This window comes from Notamacropus eugenii, chromosome 5 (genome assembly GCF_028372415.1).
Source record: "Notamacropus eugenii isolate mMacEug1 chromosome 5, mMacEug1.pri_v2, whole genome shotgun sequence".
Taxonomy (NCBI): Eukaryota; Metazoa; Chordata; class Mammalia; order Diprotodontia; family Macropodidae; genus Notamacropus; species Notamacropus eugenii.
In genome coordinates, this window is record NC_092876.1 from 247562405 (window position 1) to 247582080 (window position 19676).

At 33.8% G+C, this 19676-nt stretch overlaps 1 protein-coding gene across 2 annotated transcripts in view; it reads right to left on the reverse strand.

Annotated features, from left to right (window-relative positions):
* The window catches only part of NCKAP1 (NCK associated protein 1), a 117269-nt gene that overhangs the window by 60696 nt on the left and 36897 nt on the right, over positions 1-19676 (reverse strand). For both annotated transcript variants that reach the window (XM_072612581.1, XM_072612580.1), the window contains exons 3-9: positions 11223-11315; positions 10944-11000; positions 10055-10197; positions 9877-9967; positions 3951-4088; positions 3253-3301; positions 1047-1203 (exon numbers count right to left, since the gene is read on the reverse strand). In XM_072612581.1, coding sequence (XP_072468682.1) covers positions 1047-1203; positions 3253-3301; positions 3951-4088; positions 9877-9967; positions 10055-10197; positions 10944-11000; positions 11223-11315 — 728 coding nt within the window. The remainder of the gene's footprint in view (positions 1-1046; positions 1204-3252; positions 3302-3950; positions 4089-9876; positions 9968-10054; positions 10198-10943; positions 11001-11222; positions 11316-19676) is intronic.

Genomic DNA, 19676 nt, shown 5'->3' on the forward strand with positions numbered 1-19676 from the left:
CTTACAAATTAATTGATATTTTGAAGTAATTCAATTATAAATTTTTTAAATAAAGGGCACAACTTTAATACAGATTCTTAAATAAAAAGAAAAGCTTAATATTCCTATTCAAAAATGAGGTGAAAGACTGTTGATGTTATGTTATTAAAGTATTCTTTATCGTAAAGGCTTAGGGCATTAATCATTATTAGCCATTAGTCTTCTGTACTGACAAACTGTGATTTCAGGCTTTCACCAAAATGGTAAATGTGACTGCCTATGCAGGTACCATAGGCACTGATGATGGCAATTTAGAACAAAGGTTCTTAACCTGGGATCTGCAAACTTATTTTTTTTTAAATATTTTGATAACCAAATTTCGTTATCCCTTTTTGTATTTTATTTTATGTATTTTAAAAACATTCTCAAATGGAGTCTACAGGTTTCATCAGAATATCATTAACTTTATATCTGATTCTGTCAATACATAAAAGAATAAAATACTTATTTATAATTGATTTTTAGTGATTTTGTATAAAAAGCTAATTACAAAACTAAGGAAGTCTTTTTAAATATATATATATATATATGTATATATATACATACACACACACACACACACACACACACACACACATACATATATATACATATTCCCAATGAGGACAGTCTTGGATAAAAATTTAATTTCCCTTCAACTCCATATATACATATCTCTACTTGGCTTCAAGATTTCAAAACAGCTGACATTTAGATTATACAATCATAGGTTGGAGTAATATCTAATATAGAACATATTCTATTCAGTGACCTCTTTACTATTTTTTTTTCAAATTGCCTACTTTAATCCTGAAAGTACTTATAAAGATTTTAAGACTACAGATAACACAATAAGTAGAAGAGTAAATATAACAAAGTAGGACAGAGACCGGCTTTATGTCAACCTATACTTTCTGTTTATGCTACATATAGTGAGTTTTCCTATATTATCTATGTTAGAATATATATAATTTAAACATTAAAATAACAAAGTCCTTATGAAAGAGATGAGAAAAATCAGACGATACCCTCTTATGTTCACAAACAAGTCTTCAGCAGCCTTATGAATGTGAAAAACTTCATCCCGAAAGAGAGAGAGGCAAGAACTACTTTGAAGAGCTAGCTTCCAAAGATTCAGTGCTGTAGTATCAGTATTCAGGATTCCATGACACAAAATAAAGCCAACTTTAAATAAAAAGAAAGCAAATACAAGTATAAAAATCTGGGCCAATGAGATCCTTTATTTATAATATAGGTCTCAGAAAAAATAGACAAACAGTAATTCATAAACTCCATAGCTTTAAATTATATGTTGTATTACTCTGTAATAGTAATACTGTCAGATTGGGATAATATCAAAATTATTTCTATTTGCTTTATAACATTAAAAAGTCAGAGCCCATTTCCCCAATGTAAGCACATAAGGGAGAAAGCAATTCAGTTCTGGATAGAAAGTCAGATCTATACAGGTGGGACAGAGACGATGTGACATTTTGTACTTAAATACATTATCTCACAACCAGTTATAAGGCGCTGGCTTCCAACCTCATCATTCAACCAAATCTACTCTTTCCAAAGCTACTAATGACCTCTCAATTACTAGATATAATGACTCATTTTCAATCCTCATCCTTGGCCTGTAACATTTAACAGTGTCAATCACCCTTGATTCTCTCTTCTCTCTGGGTTTTTATGACACTGCTTTCCCCTGTTCTCCTTCTACCTATCAATCTGCTCTTTCTCAGGGTCCTTTGATGTATCTTCATCCAGATCACATGCGCTAACCGCAGGTATCCCACAGGACTCTGCCCAGAGCTGTCTTCTCTTTTCACTCTATGCTATTTCACTTGGTGATCTCATTAGATCCCAGGTTTCAATTATCTCTATATAAACAACTCAGATCTAATGATCCAGTCCTAACTTCTGCCTTGACTTCCAATCTTGTATCTCAAACTATTAGACATCCCAAACTGGATTTTAATAGATATCTTAAACACAAGTTCAAAACGGAACACATTATCGTTCCTTCCAGACATTCCCCTCTTCCTAAATTTATCAAGGGCACCACTCTCCTACTCATGCAGGACACACACACTCTCTCTCTCTCTCTCTCTCTCTCTCTCTCTCTCTCTCTCTCTCTCTCTCTTTTTCTCTCTGACCATATCCAATGAATCGGTAAGTACTGTTGTTTTTACTTTAGGAACATCTCTGGTAAATAGCTCCTTCTCTCCTCTAACCACCTTGGTACAGGATCTCATCACTTCACACCTAAGGTATTGCTATAGATTGTTGGTTAGTCTCTCTGCTTCAAACCCCTTTCCACTTCAATCCATTCTCTACTGGGATGTCAAAATGATTGTCCTACAACACAAGTTTGACCATGGTCCCTCCACCCCAACACCTCACTCAATCAACTTTAATTGCTCCCTATCACCCTCTGAATCAAATATAAATGTCTACTTGGCTTTTAAAGCCTTCCATAACCTGGCTCCCTCCTACCTTTCCAGTCTTATACTTTCCTCCACATAAGTTATGACCCAGTTAACACTGTATTCCTTGCAGTTTCCTTACGTATAAGATTCCATTTCCCAAATCTAGACATTTTTATTGACGGTCTCTCATGCCTAGAATTCCCTCTCCTCATCTTCACCTCCTACTTCCCTGGTTTTTTTCAAGTCTCAGCCAAAGTCTCACCTTGTACAAGTAGCCTGTCTCAGGACTCCCTTAATCTATTGTCTTCCCTCAATTTATCTTGTATATAATTGTCTGCAAAATGTCTCCTCTATTCAGCTGTAAGTCCCTTGACTTGGAGCAAGGACTATTTTTTGCCTTTCTTTGCATCCCCAGTGCTTAGAACAGGGCATAGCATAGAGTAAACACTTAATAAAGGCTATATGACTGACTGAAAGGTTAAATTATTTGCCCGGAATGACACAGCCAATATGTCTGAGACAGGACTTGAATTCTAGTGTTTTTAGTTCTGAGGTCACTGGCTCTCTATCTGCTGTACCAGCATGCCTCTTCATAGATATTTCACATGATATGTACATTAGAATGGAAAAGTAAATTTTTACTCAAAAGAGCACAATGAAGTGCTTTAATCCTTCCTAAGAAGTTGGTTAAACTTCGAGAAAACAAAACTTTCAAGTGAGTATATTTTAGATTAAAATCTTGTACATTATAAAGTAAACTAAAAATTCTCAAGATAATAAAAATATTTTAAAGATTACTTACAGATTATCCATTTTTCCATGGCATCCAAAGAGAGGTATTCACATGGCATCTTTAAAATAGGAAACATTCAATTTATGGCAAAAAGAAGTCAAATCAAATAAAATTTTATTCCTCTCTGCACTCTTGCCATTGGTTTACTTTACTCTAAATCTACTTATTTTGATCTAACACTACCCAAAAAGAGAGATTTTGTTCCACAACTTAAGTATCCATATCTAAAACTTCCCAGTAAAAAGGGCCACTAAGACATATACATAACATCCTCATAGGCCAAATTTACCCATTCACTTCTAAAATTCTAACCCCACGTACATTCTACGCAAGTTAAAAAAAAAAAAAAAGCAGTCATTTTCAAGATAATTCACAAAGCAATTTTGGAGTTTGTAGCATCTCCAGATATAGAAAAATCATCTTAAAATGAGCAATGGAAATTTCCCATTTTATTCTAATTGGTATTTATGAAGTTTACTAAATAAAAGTGTACTAATTCTGGAAAGAATCCTAGAAATAAGAATTGTAGCAATAGCATTTGATGACTTAAATTTTAATGATACTCAAATGGTACTTAGAATAGAAATAAATTTAAAGAACATATCAACTTTCTACACATTAAAATTTATAACTGCACGAATTATCTAATGATTTAATAAGACCAATTATTCTACTGGTATTATTTAAGGAAAGAAAGAGAATCATACTGTGTCAGACTGTGCAGGATTAAGCATTGTACTGGGTGCACTAATAAGGCTGAGTAACTGTGCATTTCTCCATTGGTCAGCTGAGAGATTCCTTCGAGGATATACCATCTGAAGGGAAATTAGAGCATCTGAAAGAGACTATATTAAAAAAAGTAAATGTACAGTTAGATATTTCAAAATTATTTTTAACTTGAAACTAAAAATAGGTTTATTTTTGACATTTTATCATAAAACTAGCATATTCCCTTGAACTAAAGTTCCCTAAGTTTTACAAAAATGATACCTATTTACCCTCCAGATATACACACTCATGCAATTTTGTCCTTTCAAAATCTAATACACCTGTCTCTCTAGACTTATCTTCTCAGGGAAAAGTCCTGAAAGATCACTTCCTTTCTAGAACAGTTGAAAAAAGTATGGAACTATAAATAAATTGTGTGTTGGGATCTTCCACTCCACTTCCTGATACTCCAGGTATCAGGGTCTTTATCTCCAATTTAATACTTTCTATGTCCTATCCCATTAAAAAAGAGCTTCATAGTTTTCATTGTCCAAGTTTTCTATTGTATTGTTTTAAATGTAAAGCAATACAATGACGTAGTTTCCTGGTAAATGGTTTTTAGGAAACATCAATAATAGATTATTTTCTTAATCATTTGAATATCTACAATAAAATGAACTGTGTCTGTCTGAAGTAATCAAACACTGTGATTTCTCAAATTTTTGGTAAAAACCTACTGCTTGTTTAGCTAGCTTTCATAATCATCCTTTCCTTCCACCAAAAGTGAAACTTAAAAATTACATTCATGTTTTTAAAATTATGTGAATTTTTAAAAGGAAAATCAGATAGTACCCTAAAATAACTAGATATTATACGCCAAAAAAAATCTGTAATTTCTTTTCAAATGCAAATAAAAACTTTACTGTGTTCATAAGCACTCTAGGTGTGAGATGTCCTCAGTACTTATGGCCATGCACTTATAGCCATCATACAGATGAGACACAGTAACTAAATAGTTGTGCCAAACAAGCTCGAACAGTCAGCCAAGAGGTGAGATTAAGTACAATTCTGTACAATCGTGATACTTCTATATGCAAAATGTTGCACCATTTTTTTCAAGACCAATGAGATCAACCAACCCACCAAGAGAATTTTTTCACTTAACACTTTGGAAATGAAATTCAGTGTTGGCAAAGTTGTAGCAGTTGCACCCATTCACTGTTCATGAAATTACAAACGTACAATCTCTGTAAGAGTAATCTGGGAGCATATATAGAAATGTAAAAACTGTCATGCCTTCTGATTCGAAGATTTAATAATTTGGAAAATACCCCCCAACATGTTACTAAAAACAAACCAAGAAAGCTATGTGTTCAAAAAATTCCACAGGAGCATTAATTCACTGCGAAGTACTGGAAACCACTGACATATCCAACAATACAGACATGTTTGAATCAACTGTAGAGTTTTAATGTATTGGAATATACAGCCACAAAAAATACAAAAAAAAAAACCAACCCCCGAACAAACCTGGAAAGACATTTATGAAATGAAAGAAAGCACAATCAGAATGGAGCATACATTAACCTATACTCACATAAGGAAAAATGAAAGAATGAACATAGACTCCAGATGGAAACTTTTATAGGGAGTTAATGAAAAAATGTTGTATTTTAGGAATTTGACATTAATTTAAACGTGATGAGTGTATTTTTCATCTGTATTGTATTAAATTTCTAATAATATATTACATTTAAACATTCATACAGGCTTTTGATAGGGATAGGGAAAGAGATCTGTAATAGTGTTTGGTACTCTTTGGTGCTTAAGGGAACTAAGGCGATAATTATTGGTATGTCATTAACAACAGAGGTATGCCATCTTTCCAAGGCCCAGGACCAGGCAGAGACACTCTCAAAACTGTCAAACCTAATGACTACAATCTATATATGGTAATTCACAAGACAACTGATATAGTGGGAAGGAATCTAAGAAACTTAAGATCCAATGAGCACAGATAGCCTTTTCATCACTGAGGCTTACTACAAGTAAAGGTTTTAGAAAAGGAAATATGGGAAATGAATAACTTGTTAAGACAATGGTGTCTGAAAACAGGATTCCATTTCTAGAAGGACCATATTTAAAATGTATAAGTGATAGATTCTTGGCTAAGATACTTTCAATGAAAACTGTTGTTGTTCAGTCATTTCAGTCATGTCCAGCTTTTCATAACTACATCTGGGTAACAACTGTGGAGTGGTTTGCCATTTCCTTCTCTAGTTCATTTTACAGATGAGGAACTGAGGCAAATGGGGTTAAGTGACTTATCCAGAGTCACAGAGCCAGTTATGTGTCTGAGGTCACATTAAACTCAGGAAGATGAATCTCCCTGACTCTAAACCCAGCATTCTATCCATTGCACCACTTAATTGTCCAAATGAAGACTATATGCCATCTGAAATAAAATTAGAGCATCTGAAAGGGACTATTAAAAAAAAGTAAAGTATAATTTGTTATTTCCAAACAATTTTTACCTTCAAAAGAAAAATACAGTTATGTCAGAGAATACTACAAAATCTAATCAAAAGCCTTCACACTAAGAAACCAGATAAATGACTTAAGTATATCTACCAAGTTTGATGTCCAAGATATGAAGCTACAAAGCATGCAGAAGAAAAACATTAAAGGTACTATAATTCACCGAAATCAAACCCATGGATAGTTTCAGATGCTTATATACAGACATACATAGTATGTGGAAAGAAAGCAAGATAAAATAGATATCCTCAAATACTATAGTGCCAGACTTTGGCCAGGAGTACACTGGTAAAAATATTTTTCTCTGGAACAATATAGATGGATGAGGAGGGAGGCCAGAGAGTTAACTGTGCATACTGGAAAAGTATATCCGTATAAAAAATGTAGTAACCGGAGGAGGGACACATGGTGAAGACCATCTGGGTAAAAATCAACAGAGAGAAACACAGTACCATACTGTCACTGGAATATGGGTATACCATAGAACCATGTGGACAAAAGGAAGAAACTGACAATGGAGGAATAAATGTTCAAGGCTGGCAAAGGGCTACAATGGCAGGGTGGTTATAAGGAACAGACAGACACACACACACACGAGAATTTTCTTAGTTTCCTTTAATGATAATTTCCTAATATTTTGGACCAAAAAGGAAGAAATGGTTGCTGAAATAGAAACAATGAAACTATCTGCAGGAAATAATCATTCCCTCTTAGGATTTATGACAGAGAAGAGGAAGGTCAAGAATACTATGACTGCTACCCCCAGATACAAGGAAAGATTCCCAAACGTTCAAAGAAAAGATAGGTATAATAATACTTTATTCAGAGACTTAAATTCTACAGAGGTAGTAGAGCTCAAGGAGGAGAGGAAGTTCTCAAAAATTAGGTTCTAAAGACAAAAGATAAACAATCCCAATGAAGAAGCAATGTGGATGAACTGAGAACTCACTGACTCACCTAAGCTGGACTTGGGAGAAATATTGCATAAGAGATTCTGGTTCAGTTATGAGTTAGACTTAATGGACTGAGTAGTCTCTTTCAACTCAGATATTAGGGAAAAAACTAAGGATGGAGAATAACCTAGAATTATCTACATCAATTAGTAGTGTCAAGAAAACAAAGTGGATTCAAAGTAATGCTAGTCATTTTGGAACTATGTCCAAAGGGCAAAACTGCATTATTCTTTGACCCAGCAATATCACTACTAGGTCCATATCCCAAAGAGATCATAAAAAAAGAAAAAGTTTTGTACTAAATGTATAGCAGCTCTTTTTGTAGAGGCAAAGAACTGGAAATTGAGGGAATGCCCGTCAAATGAGGAATGGCTGAACAAATTGTGGTATCTAAGTATAATGGAATACTATTGTGATATAAGAAATGATGACAGCAGGCAAATTTCAGAAAAACCTGGAAAGACCTACATGAACTAATACTGAGTGAAGCAAGTAGAACCAGCAGAATATTGTACACAATAACAGCAATACTATGCTATGATCAACTATGACAGACTTAGCTCTTAGCAATACAATGCTCCAAAACAATTCCAAAAGACTTATGATAGAAAATGCTATCCACATCCAGGTAAAGAACTACAGAGTCTGAATGCAGATCGAAGCACACTACTCAAACTTTTTTTCGTGGTTTTTCCTTTTTGTTCTTTTCTCTTCTTTCATAATATAACTAAAGTGAAAATATGTTTAACATGACTGTGATACTGTGGCTAGACCAGGACTCCCAAAAGCCCTAGGGATCATATCTCTGGAAGCTTCCCAATCTCTCAGTAGGTCCCTATTCTGTGAGAAAATGTTCTCTTGTTGAAAAACATCTTCTCTTATCAGAATAGAGTGCCTGGCCCTAGGATTTTGGTCCCTGGCTGACCCAAGGACTCTCCCCCCTGCCAGATCCCCAAGGTCCAATCCTCTAACAACTCCCTCAATGTCTGATGTGCTTCCTACACTTTCCCATCCGTAGCTCCCTAAGATACCTGGACTCCTAGATTACCTAATTAGCATCCCTGGCATTCTTTTCCTATGCTCCTTTTCCATATAAGCTCCCGCACCATCCTCACTGTCATGCAAGTTCCATAAGGACCCTTACGCACTTTTGCTAAAGCATTACAACAAACTTTTTGCCACTTGACTAAGAGAAGGCACGAGTAGGTGAATTCATTCCAGGCAACTCTGTCTTGGTATTGTCTGGGTCCTAGTAGTCCTAAACCTCATCAACTACACATGTATAACCTATATCTTTCACAGGGGTTGGAGGGGAAAGAATTTAGAACGCAAAATCTAGTAAAAAGTGAATGTCAAAAATTATCTTTACATGTAATTGGAAAAAGAAAAATTATTTGCAAAAAACAAAATTAATTGGGAAAATGATGTTAGTGAATATTGATTTTCAACACTAAAAAAGCTAAGGAATAATACGTCAAATCCTTACCTATAAAATAAGGAGGGTGGGTTAAATGTTCATTAAGGTCACCACCAACTCAGATTCCATAACTCTTTGAGCAATACTTAGCAAAACCTATACAATGGACCCAATTTTTAGCATGTTATAAAAGGTAACAGAACTATGTATTACAGAATTTCAAAACTGAAAAGATCTTAAAGATTTATACTCAAACCCTAAGATATACTTTAAACTATTTCCCCAAATGGCAATTTAGGCAATAAGAAGTTATTTGGCTCTCACTTAGATGATATCTAAACTGACAAATACACACACATTGTCTCCAAAACATAAATGTAACTATTATACTGGCTGACATCATCTTTAGGATATCTCATCAAGTAACGAATTCATCAACAAGCATTTATTAAACATGGGATATACCCTAGAGATTTAAAGGCAGAAATGAAACAGTCCATGCTCTCAAGAAGCTTATTATTCTATTTGAAAAAACAATATGTACACATGTGAGCATACACAAAATATGAAGTAATTTTTTTGAGGGAGAAATCACTAGTAGCTGGGGGGATGATTAGGAAAGGATTCATGAAGAAAACAGCACTGGCGATGAGTACTGAAGAAAACCAGGGACTCTAAGAGAAGGTGAGGAGGGAAGACACTTCAGGCAAGAGAACAGGGAGAAAAATGGATTTCTCTGCTGCAATGGGAATCCAGCTGAGACTAGATATAAATCAAACAACAGTGGATGCAGTCAGCATGATTGTCTGACTTCCTTCAGCTCCTTTCAGTAGCACATAAATAGGTATGGAGAAGGGAAATGGTAGGAGTGATCCAAGGATTACTATTTGACATGGTGTGAGCATCACTAATGATCTCACAACATGATGTTTTGATACTAGGGCATACATAATAAAAACAGTCTAGAAATCTACCAACATGTACATTAAAACTATCTACAAAAACCAATACATATACCTTGCTATGGGGTACAAATTCTTCCATCATTTTCTTTAAAGGATTTTCATAATCTACAATCATCTGGCCAAGTCGTGGATATTCCCGATCACTTAAAAACAAAATCCAAAAACCAATTTTTCACTGAGTTTGAAGTCAATTAACCAGAATTTTGAAATTTTTTTGAATTAAGTTATACCTTGCTCCATGGGTCATTTCATGAGCATAATTGTACAATCCAATGATTGCTTTTCTTTCTTCAATTCGTGACAGTAGTATCATTAATGTTGTATAAGTTATGATCAAATCAAGGTAGTTCTTTGTTAAATCAAAGTTTACAGTCTGGAAAAAAATTATGATACTTTTTTTTTGCAACCACAAAACCTCATACATGCAAATCAAATAAAATTGAAACACTTATTTCAACTAATTTTTTAAGCAAAAAAAATTTCCACTTGGCAGTGCTAATTAATAACTTTTATTGAAAACATGACTAAATTTTGCAAAAAACTAGTGGTATAAAGTATGTCAATCATTTAGGAACTTTCAAGATGGAAGACTTGAGAAGGACAATTATAAAAGAAAAAGAAATATTACCATCAAATCTCAAATGTGGGGTGGGATGGGGAGGATGGTAATTTACAACATTTTGATGTACCAGAAAATTATACTTTTGACTTTCTCCAGTACACTAATTTGTCAACCTCAACCTGCAATCTGTATTATAATAACTTCTCAATTAAATGATGATTATTTAGAAGGAACATTTAGAACTGGGAACATAAAATTAAACAGTCAATTCATTACTATAAGTGTAAGGTAGAGATGCATTATAGTTTAGGGAAACATCCATTCTCTAGTCAAACAGAGCATTTAATTCCCAGGGTGTATAATTTTAAAGAAAAATAAAACCACTCTATGCCAAGTACGTTATAACGATAAGATGTTAACAACCAGAAAAATACCCAAAACCATTAAATCCTTACCTTCCTCTTAACTACTTCAATTTACAGCTTAACTATAAGGATCTTTAAAATTAAAAGACTATTGGAGCTGATAAGACCTTATTAAAAAATTAAGATACTTACAATATCAAAGAAGACTTGGCAAACATCAATTGTATTCAGCAATTCACAAACATGATCCTGAAAATAAATCATTCGTGTTACTCACTGATATTTAAAAATAACTTTAATTTCAGGACCTTAGAATCTTATTATACAAACATATCAATTTTTCTATTTAGAGAGACTTACAGAAACAGTTCATATTTAAAATTTCATTATATAGGATGGATAAAGCATTATGTACAATTTTAGATTTAAATGCTAATTTCAAGCAACTTGGCTTCATAGTAAATTCCATACCTTAAATTCCATAACATCTACAAATGTGAAGTAATATAATGCCAAATTCTTTAAAATCTCGGATTTTTCTTTCTGCAGCTGAGCAAGCTGTTGCTGTAAAATAATCACAAGTTTACATATTATTATTTATATAGTTTGGAGATGTTTTAAAAATTAATAGCAGAAATCTTCTTTGGGCTATACAGGTGAAATCAACATAATTGCTATGTGCAAGCAGAAGCTTTTGAAACTGTAGTCTCAGATAATTCAGGCTTTTTAAACAAACCAAAATACTCAAGATAATAACTGCTAAAAGCGATCTGCAACTGATAGTGTAAGGCTATAAAACAAAATGGAGATTAGTACCTGAACTGAACTATTAGCAGAGCTAGACAGAACTGAAGAAAGTTAGGAAAACAGGATTGTAAAATGAGCAAGTCAAAAAAAAAAAAACTAAAAATATCTGAGCACAAATCAATATGATGAAAATGGTATTATCTGAGTAGGAAGAAAAGGTGAAGAAGTTAACAAGTTAACACTACAAAAAACAATATGCTTTGTAAATTTGAACTTACCAAAAAGAACATCCAGGCAAAGCCACGTTACGCATGCAAAATAAAATGTAGATACAAACATAAAATACAGTAACGGTTCTTTGACCAGTTCCACAAACACAATAATACATTAAACAAAAGAAAAAAAAGAAAGAAATGAGAAAGAAGCAAACATTGGTGTTAAGACAGTGGTGAACATATGGAAGAGGTATATGTGAATACAACAAAAATAATGACATTAACTTTTAATAAACGGCTTAATATCCAAATAATTTTATCCCACTTAGTTGATTTTAATATAAACTCTTACAAAGAAATATTTCTCAAAGTACATTAAGAACCCACTTAGAGATAAAATTTACAGTGACCTCCATGAGCTTCAAAACATAAAAATAGGCTTCACAGCACTCAATATTGCCAAAAAAAAGTCAAAACTCAAACATCTTTTGAAGTCATTTCTCAGGGCCCACTTACATTTAATTTATAATTCTAATAAAGGCTTAGATATATGATGTTTCACCCCACAGCAGATTACGCAATCAGTAACTTTGAAAATGGGATGTTAGAGTTTGGACTAAAAGGACTGAGGAACCTGTGGCCTTGAGGCCACATGTGGTCTTCTAGATCCTCAAGTACAGCCCTCTGACAGAATCCAAATTTCACAGAACAAATCCCCTTAATAAAAAGATTTGTTCTGTAAAATTTGAACTCAGTCAAAAGGCTGCACCCAAGGATCTAGATGGCCATATGTGGCCTCAAAGCCACAGGTTCCCAACCCCTGAACACAATTTATAAACTTCTCATTTGTGTCTTCTGAAACTTTATGGGCTCCTAGGATTTAGTATCTTAAAGATCACCTAGTCTAAAACACTCATGTCCCAGTTGAAGGCCAGAAAGAAACTGAGGAGCAGGAAGATAAATGACGCCCCAACATTTGAACCCAGATCCTCCAATAGTAAATTCTGTTCCCTTGCACTACACGATGACAGTGAGAAAGATGATAATCTATAAAAAGCAAATTTTTTAAACTCTTCAACAAAGAGTAACATTAAGTGAAAGGTAAGCAGCCCTACATAAAATACCTAAAAGAATTTATACACTGTCATACAATAATATTCATGATAACCTTGACATCAAAAATTTATATCAAGATAATCTTTAAAAGATAAAATATGTTGGAACTATGACCAAAGGGAAATCAAATTGTGCATATCCTTTGACCCAGCAATACCACTACTAAGTTTGTATCCCAAAGAGATCATAAAAAAAGGAAAAATATACATATACAAAATATTACAAATATATACAAAAATATTTATACAGCAGCTCTTTTTTGTGGTGGTAAAGAACTGGAAACTGAGGGGATGCCCATCAATTGGGGAATGGCTGAACAAGTTGTAGTACATGATGTAACGGAATACTATAAGATATAAGAAATGATAACAGGCAAATTTCAGAAAAACTTGAACTTACATGAATTGATGCTAAGTGAAACAAGCAGAACCAGAACATTGTATACAGTAACAGCAACACTGCGCAACAATCAACTATGACAGACTGAGCTCTTCTCCACAATGCGATGATCCAAAACAAGCCCAAAAGACTTATGATGGAAAATGCTATCTATATCCAGAGAAAAAACTATGGAGTCCAAATGCAGTTCAAAGCATACTATTTTCACTTTTGTTGTGGTTTTTTTCCTTTTGTTCTGTCTCTACTTTCACAATGACTAATGTGGAAATACGTTTAACATGATTATACGTATACAACCTATATCAGATTGCATGCCATCTTGGGGAGGGAAAGGAGAGAGACAAAGGGAGAAAAATTTAGAAGAGGAAATCTTGTAAAAAAATCAATGCTGAAAACTATCTTTATGTGTAATTTAAAAAAATAAAATAATATTTACCAAAAAAAGAGACAGATAAAATGTACAACGTATATTGGTTATATAGAAAATGATGTACCCTGTGACGCACTGCTGTGCATACACTACCAATGGGGTCAAAGACATATGGAATCTTTCTAACAAAATACTCATGGAAGCATTTTTTGGTGGTAGCAAAAACCTGAAAACAAAATAAGTTTCCATGAATTAGGCAATCCATAAATAAATTATGTCATTAAATGAAAGTAACAAAAGATTAAGAAATGACAAATATGAGGAAGACAGAAACACAGGAAAATTTTTATGAATAATAATAAAAGTAAATTCAAACTAGAAAGAAACACTGACTATAAATGATGCAAAGGAAAGGAATTATAAATTGAAGACATATACTGTAGTGATGACTAATTTTGGCCCCAAAACATAGCTAAAGATGTGTGTCGCTTGCTATGAATGCAAAATTTTGGAAAAGCTAACAGACGTGGTCGCTATGTCTATGGGTTCTGCTAAACTTTTTATTTGTTATAATAGAACGCTCTAGGTAAAGGTGGGAGTACAAGTACAACTGGCAATGACTTTGACATAAAAACAAGGCATCAAAAATTTTTATAAAAAAGAAATTTATAGCACAATAGTATTACATATCACACCAAAAGTATATTCTTTTGCTTATTCAACCATTCCTCAACTGATAGGCATCTCTTTAGTTTCTAGTTTTCTGTCACCACAAAAACAGCTGCCATAAATAGTTTTGTGTATATATGACCTTTTCCTATATCTCTGCTTTCTCCTAGGTACAGGTCTAACAATGGTAAATGGTATACACTGTTGTGTAAGTTTCTAAGTATAATTCCAAATTGCTTTCCAGAATGGTTTGTGCTCATTCACAAGTTTAACAACAGTACATCAATGTACCTGTTTTCCCACAAGCTTTCCAACATTATCATTTTATTTTTTTCTTATCTCTGTCAATCTGATGGGAATGAGGTAGAACCTGAGAATTGCTTTAATTTGCATTTCTTCAGTTAGTAATTTGGAGCATTTCTAATGCCTTGGTCCACATTCATTTTTTTTCATATAGCTATTTTTTTTCACATACCCTGGCTTTTTTCCCACTAATATTCTAAGATTATTTATCAATTGGGGAATGGCTCATTTTCTTATTAATCTGAATCAATTCCTATCTTAGAAATGAAAATTTTTTCAGAGAAAATTGTTAAGTTGTAGTGTACAAATATAATCGAATGCCATTGCCTCATAAGAAATGAGAAAATAGATGATTTCAAAGAGACATAGAAGACTTATATGAACTGATATAGAATGAAGTAAGCACAACTTACTTCAATATTATATCAATATTATATTATATATTATATATATATTGATATTATATAATATCAATATTATAAAAAAAAAAAAAGGAACAATTTTGAGGACTTTTATAAACTGATGAAGAATGAAATGAGCAGAGCCAGAAGAACAATATGTACAAAGACAACAGCATTGTAAAGACAAACAGCTTTTGAAAGCTTTGTAATCAAAATCACTACAATCAATACAATGATCATTCATCACTCCCAAGAACCAACAATGAAACATTCTATAAGCCTACTAACAAGAGGTGATAGATTTAGGGTACAGAATGAGATATTTATTTTTTGTAGACAAAGAGTCAGGTAATTTGTTTTACTTAACTATGCATGTTTATAACAAGGAATCTTTTTTCTTTTCTCTTTATTTTAATAGGCTGAGAAATTTATTTCTACTGGTTAAAAAAATAAAAATAAAGAGGTGATGCAAGAGATATCTGTGATGTCACATGTACTTTCAAATGAGGTCACTACATTAGTTTTGCTTGTTTTACCTTTTTATAAAAGACTTCTTATAGAGAGGGAGTAATCTGTAAATGTTTGCTATGTGAAAACACACATCCATAAAACTTTTTAAATTAAAAAAAAGTAATGAATATGGAATCCCTATTAATTCCACAGATAACAAAAAAATGAATAACAGTATTTTAAAACTAAAAAGGAAGAAACTGCAAGTGATCAAATAAATTGTCAAAGTCAGTTGACAGATATTAAAATGGAACCTGATTCTATTAAATTATCTTGAAGGAAGTATTTTAGTTAGCTCAAGTATGAAGCTATAACTTCACACAATGAAGTAGATAATTCAAGTTGAATGAAGCTTCTTAAGAGAAGAAACTTTTAATTCTGCTTTTGAGTCCTTCAGCAAGTAGTACAGTGCCTGGGAAAGAGAGATGGGGGAAAGGAAGAAGAAAGATGGAAGAGGAAGAAGAGGAAGAAAAGAAAGAGAAGAGGAAGAGGAGGAAATTTATATAGCACTTTTACAAAATGATTTAGAAATTTAATGTCATCTTACTTTAATAATCTTGAGAGGCAGATATTATTATTATCCTCATTTTACAGATGAGGAAGCTAAAGCAGACAGAGGTCAAGTGACTTGTTCAGGGTCACAAGACTAGTAAGTCTGCGGTTGCATTTACTTTCAGGTCTTCTTGACTTCAGGCCTAATGCTCTATCTACCATACTACCTAGCTGCCTCGAAGAAATTAATAAATGCTTACTGGATTGCTAAATCAACTTGATTCCACTCTGCACATTTTAATGGTTTTCAAAACGAAAGTCCCATTTACAAATATTCCCTTAATCTTGAACACTTAGCTCAACATTCAAGAATACTTCATATGATAAGGACCAGATTTGGCTACCCTCCCATCTCCCTAACTCTATTCCACCCCAAAAATCACCAGGTCAAATTCAACAACACATGTTCAATATGAATCTTGATTTAGCTTTTTTGGGGGGGAAGGGAGAGAATAGAAAAGCTTTTGTTAGAATTTTTGCCTTAAGTGCTGATTTATAATACAATGAACATAACACTGACAGCAGGGGTTAGGTACTATGTTCTGATGGATCTATTCCCTCAGGATAGGCTATTATATCTTTGCACTCTCAAATCCTCAAATTTAAATATAAGAATGCTGCCCAATCTATTTATGTGAACGACACAATAGAACAGTCACAGCATGGAAGGTTATATGGAAAAAAAAATTGATACAAAGAATTTTTTTAACTAAAAGGACCTAAAAAATTACCTAGTTTAACTCCAAACTTTATAAATAAGGTAGCGGAGGTACAAAATGATAGGGGACACAGTAAGTTAATGTCAGAGCCAGAGACAGAACTCAGGTCTTCCAATTCCAAAGAGTCCAGCTTTCTTCACATTATATTATATCATCTGCTTAAAGTTTTTAATTTTAAAAAAATTAACAATAAGTCATAATCAGTTATCATAATCAACAATTACTAAGCAAGTGCTAAGTAACTGGACACAGTCTCAGGCCTTGATAATACAAAAATACATAAAATACAGTCATTGTCCTTCAAAGGAAATTAGTTCAAAACCTTAATTACCCTGACAAATCAGTAACAAAGCACCTTTTTTTTTTATCTATTAATCCCAGGCCTAATATCACAAACTAAAAGAAAAAAGCACGAGCTTTTGCAAGCATTTGTTAGACTACTTCAACAGAGAATTCAGGAAATATAAGAACGTAAGAGATTCACAATTTATTCCTCCAAGAAACATACCCAAAAAAATTCTGTCTGCATTTATTAATAGTCTTACTATGTTTGAGGTACTGTACTAGGTGCTATAGACATGAGACAAATAAAATATGATCCATAACTTCTAAAAGCTGAAAACTTTACAAAAGATAGTCACACAAATAACCAGGAGACAAAATGTGACAAGAGGAAAAAAGTTTGAGGTTTTTTTTAAAGTACTTTTAAGGAAGTACTTTGAGGAAGAGATCACTTCAAACTAGGGGGAAGGAAGGTGTTGGCTGGGATTGAATGGGAAAGAAATCAAACCTGGAAAGGGAAGGATTTCAACAGGAACAAAGTGATGGGGAAGAATCAGGTTATGAAGTTAAATAAGCTTCTCCAGGCACTGAAATGGAAGAAACAAAAAAATGAAAATGAAAAATGTCAGTTAAGTAGCTGATTCAATGAATGAATGAAAGAAATGAAAAGTGAATGAATGAATGGGAGGTTTGGGGGAAAGCATTTAAGCCCTTCCAATACACAAAGTACTGGAGATACAAATAGAAGAGATACTCTCAGTTCCCAAGGAAAATTTCATTGGGGGTGAAGCACATAGGGGATATTTTAGCAGCAAGTCATATAGAAAGATCTCATAATCCTTGGGGTATAGAAACAAAGAAGATGGTAATGTCTCCTCCTTAATATTACCCCTTAAAAAACTATATCAGTTTCAAATGATGACTAATTTGACGATGCCAAGGATTTTGGTGACAGTAACTTTCTTTTCTAAATCTTCAATAGATGTGGCTGTAGCAGTTGAAAGAGCAATTACAAGGCTGTATCTCTACAGGGGGTGCTTCCCAGAATGATGGTTGTGGGCACTTAGGCTAGAAGCATTGCTTTTCCAAAGACTTGTGGGCCCAGGATCCTGGCCTATCTCTATCAGGGTCTGAGGAAAAATACAGTAGCAGTGTTTTAACTTACTTTCAAAGTGCCTTGCTGCCTCAGCTAGATTGGCATTGGTGAAAACACTAGCCGTTTCTCCATGGGAGTTGATTCTTTGAATGATAAATGTAAGGTCTAGACAGGAAAGAGAACTGGTGCTCTAGGCAGCACTTTTTAAACTGTGGGTTGCAACCCCATACAGGGTTGAGAAAAATGTGGCTACAGGAAAAGGTTTCTGAATGTTCAACTACCAAAAATTAATTAAAAGTCAAATGTGTGATGAATTTGAGGTGTTTCTGGCAGTGCTTGCCCATGCTGAATTGGGCAGCTTTGCAGCCTTGGTTCTGAACACAAAGCATGCTCATTCTGTACTGTGCATGCCTTTATAAAAAGAGGTCATGAGTGGAAAAAGTTTAAGAAGCCCTGGTCTAGGGAACGCTGTTACTTCCAGGGCTTTTGTACTGAACTGACTATTGGCAGAAATACACTAACAATTGTTCCTGGTGGGAATAAAGAAGATGGACCTCTTCTTCACAACGACCTAGAATGAAGACTGCAGACTGTGGGCTCAAATAGTTCCAGTAGCTTTGGGACACTGTCATTCCCAATGCTTTTGGATTCAGGGTCCTGGGTGATCTCAATTGCAGTCTGAGGGGAGATGGTGGTAAAGGTAGTGGGATTGGCTTGATTTGCCTGGTGTCCAAATCAGCAGAAGGTAAAAGAAGAGTTTATTCAAATGGTGATATTCAGACAGATAAGGATACATAAAAATCAAATTGTGGGGATGAGAAAGTAAATTGTGTAAAAGTAGAAGTGAAGTTTCAGGTACAAAAGATGCTGCAGTTAGAAATGACAGCATTGGAAAATGACTGGATGATGCCAAGGTTCCAAAAGCCTAGATGCCTAGGATAGCGGTACTACTTTTGAGATAAGAATTAACTCAGTTCTGACTACATTAAGTTTGGAAGGTCAAACAGGAAAATCCACATAGAAATATCCATTAGGTGGTAGGAAATAATGGATTGGCATACTGTTGAGCAAAAGATACAGGTATGAAAATTAACAATATAAAGGTGATAAGATACATACACACACACGGACAAGATGAGAAGAAAGACAGGAAAGGAAGATAACAAAGGAGAAAAGAGAAGCACAATTTCCCAAAAGTTAAAGTACATGAACAAACAGTTCTCAAAAGAAATGCAAGAAATGCAAACTATTACCAACCATGTGGAAGAATGCTAGAAGTAACAAATAAGAAAAGAAGCGAACGTCAAAACAATTTTAAAGTTTCACCTCATATTCAGCTAATTGGCAAAGACGACAAAAGATGAAAACAGTTAGTGTTGGGAGGGATCATGTGAAGTTGAGAATACAAATACATTGTTGGTAGAGCTATGAATTGATACACAACCATTCTGGAAAGCAATCTGAAAGAAAGTGACTAAAATTTCCACATTCTTTGACTACCGATAAGCTTACGCAAAATAAAGGCTCCATACATACCATATATTTA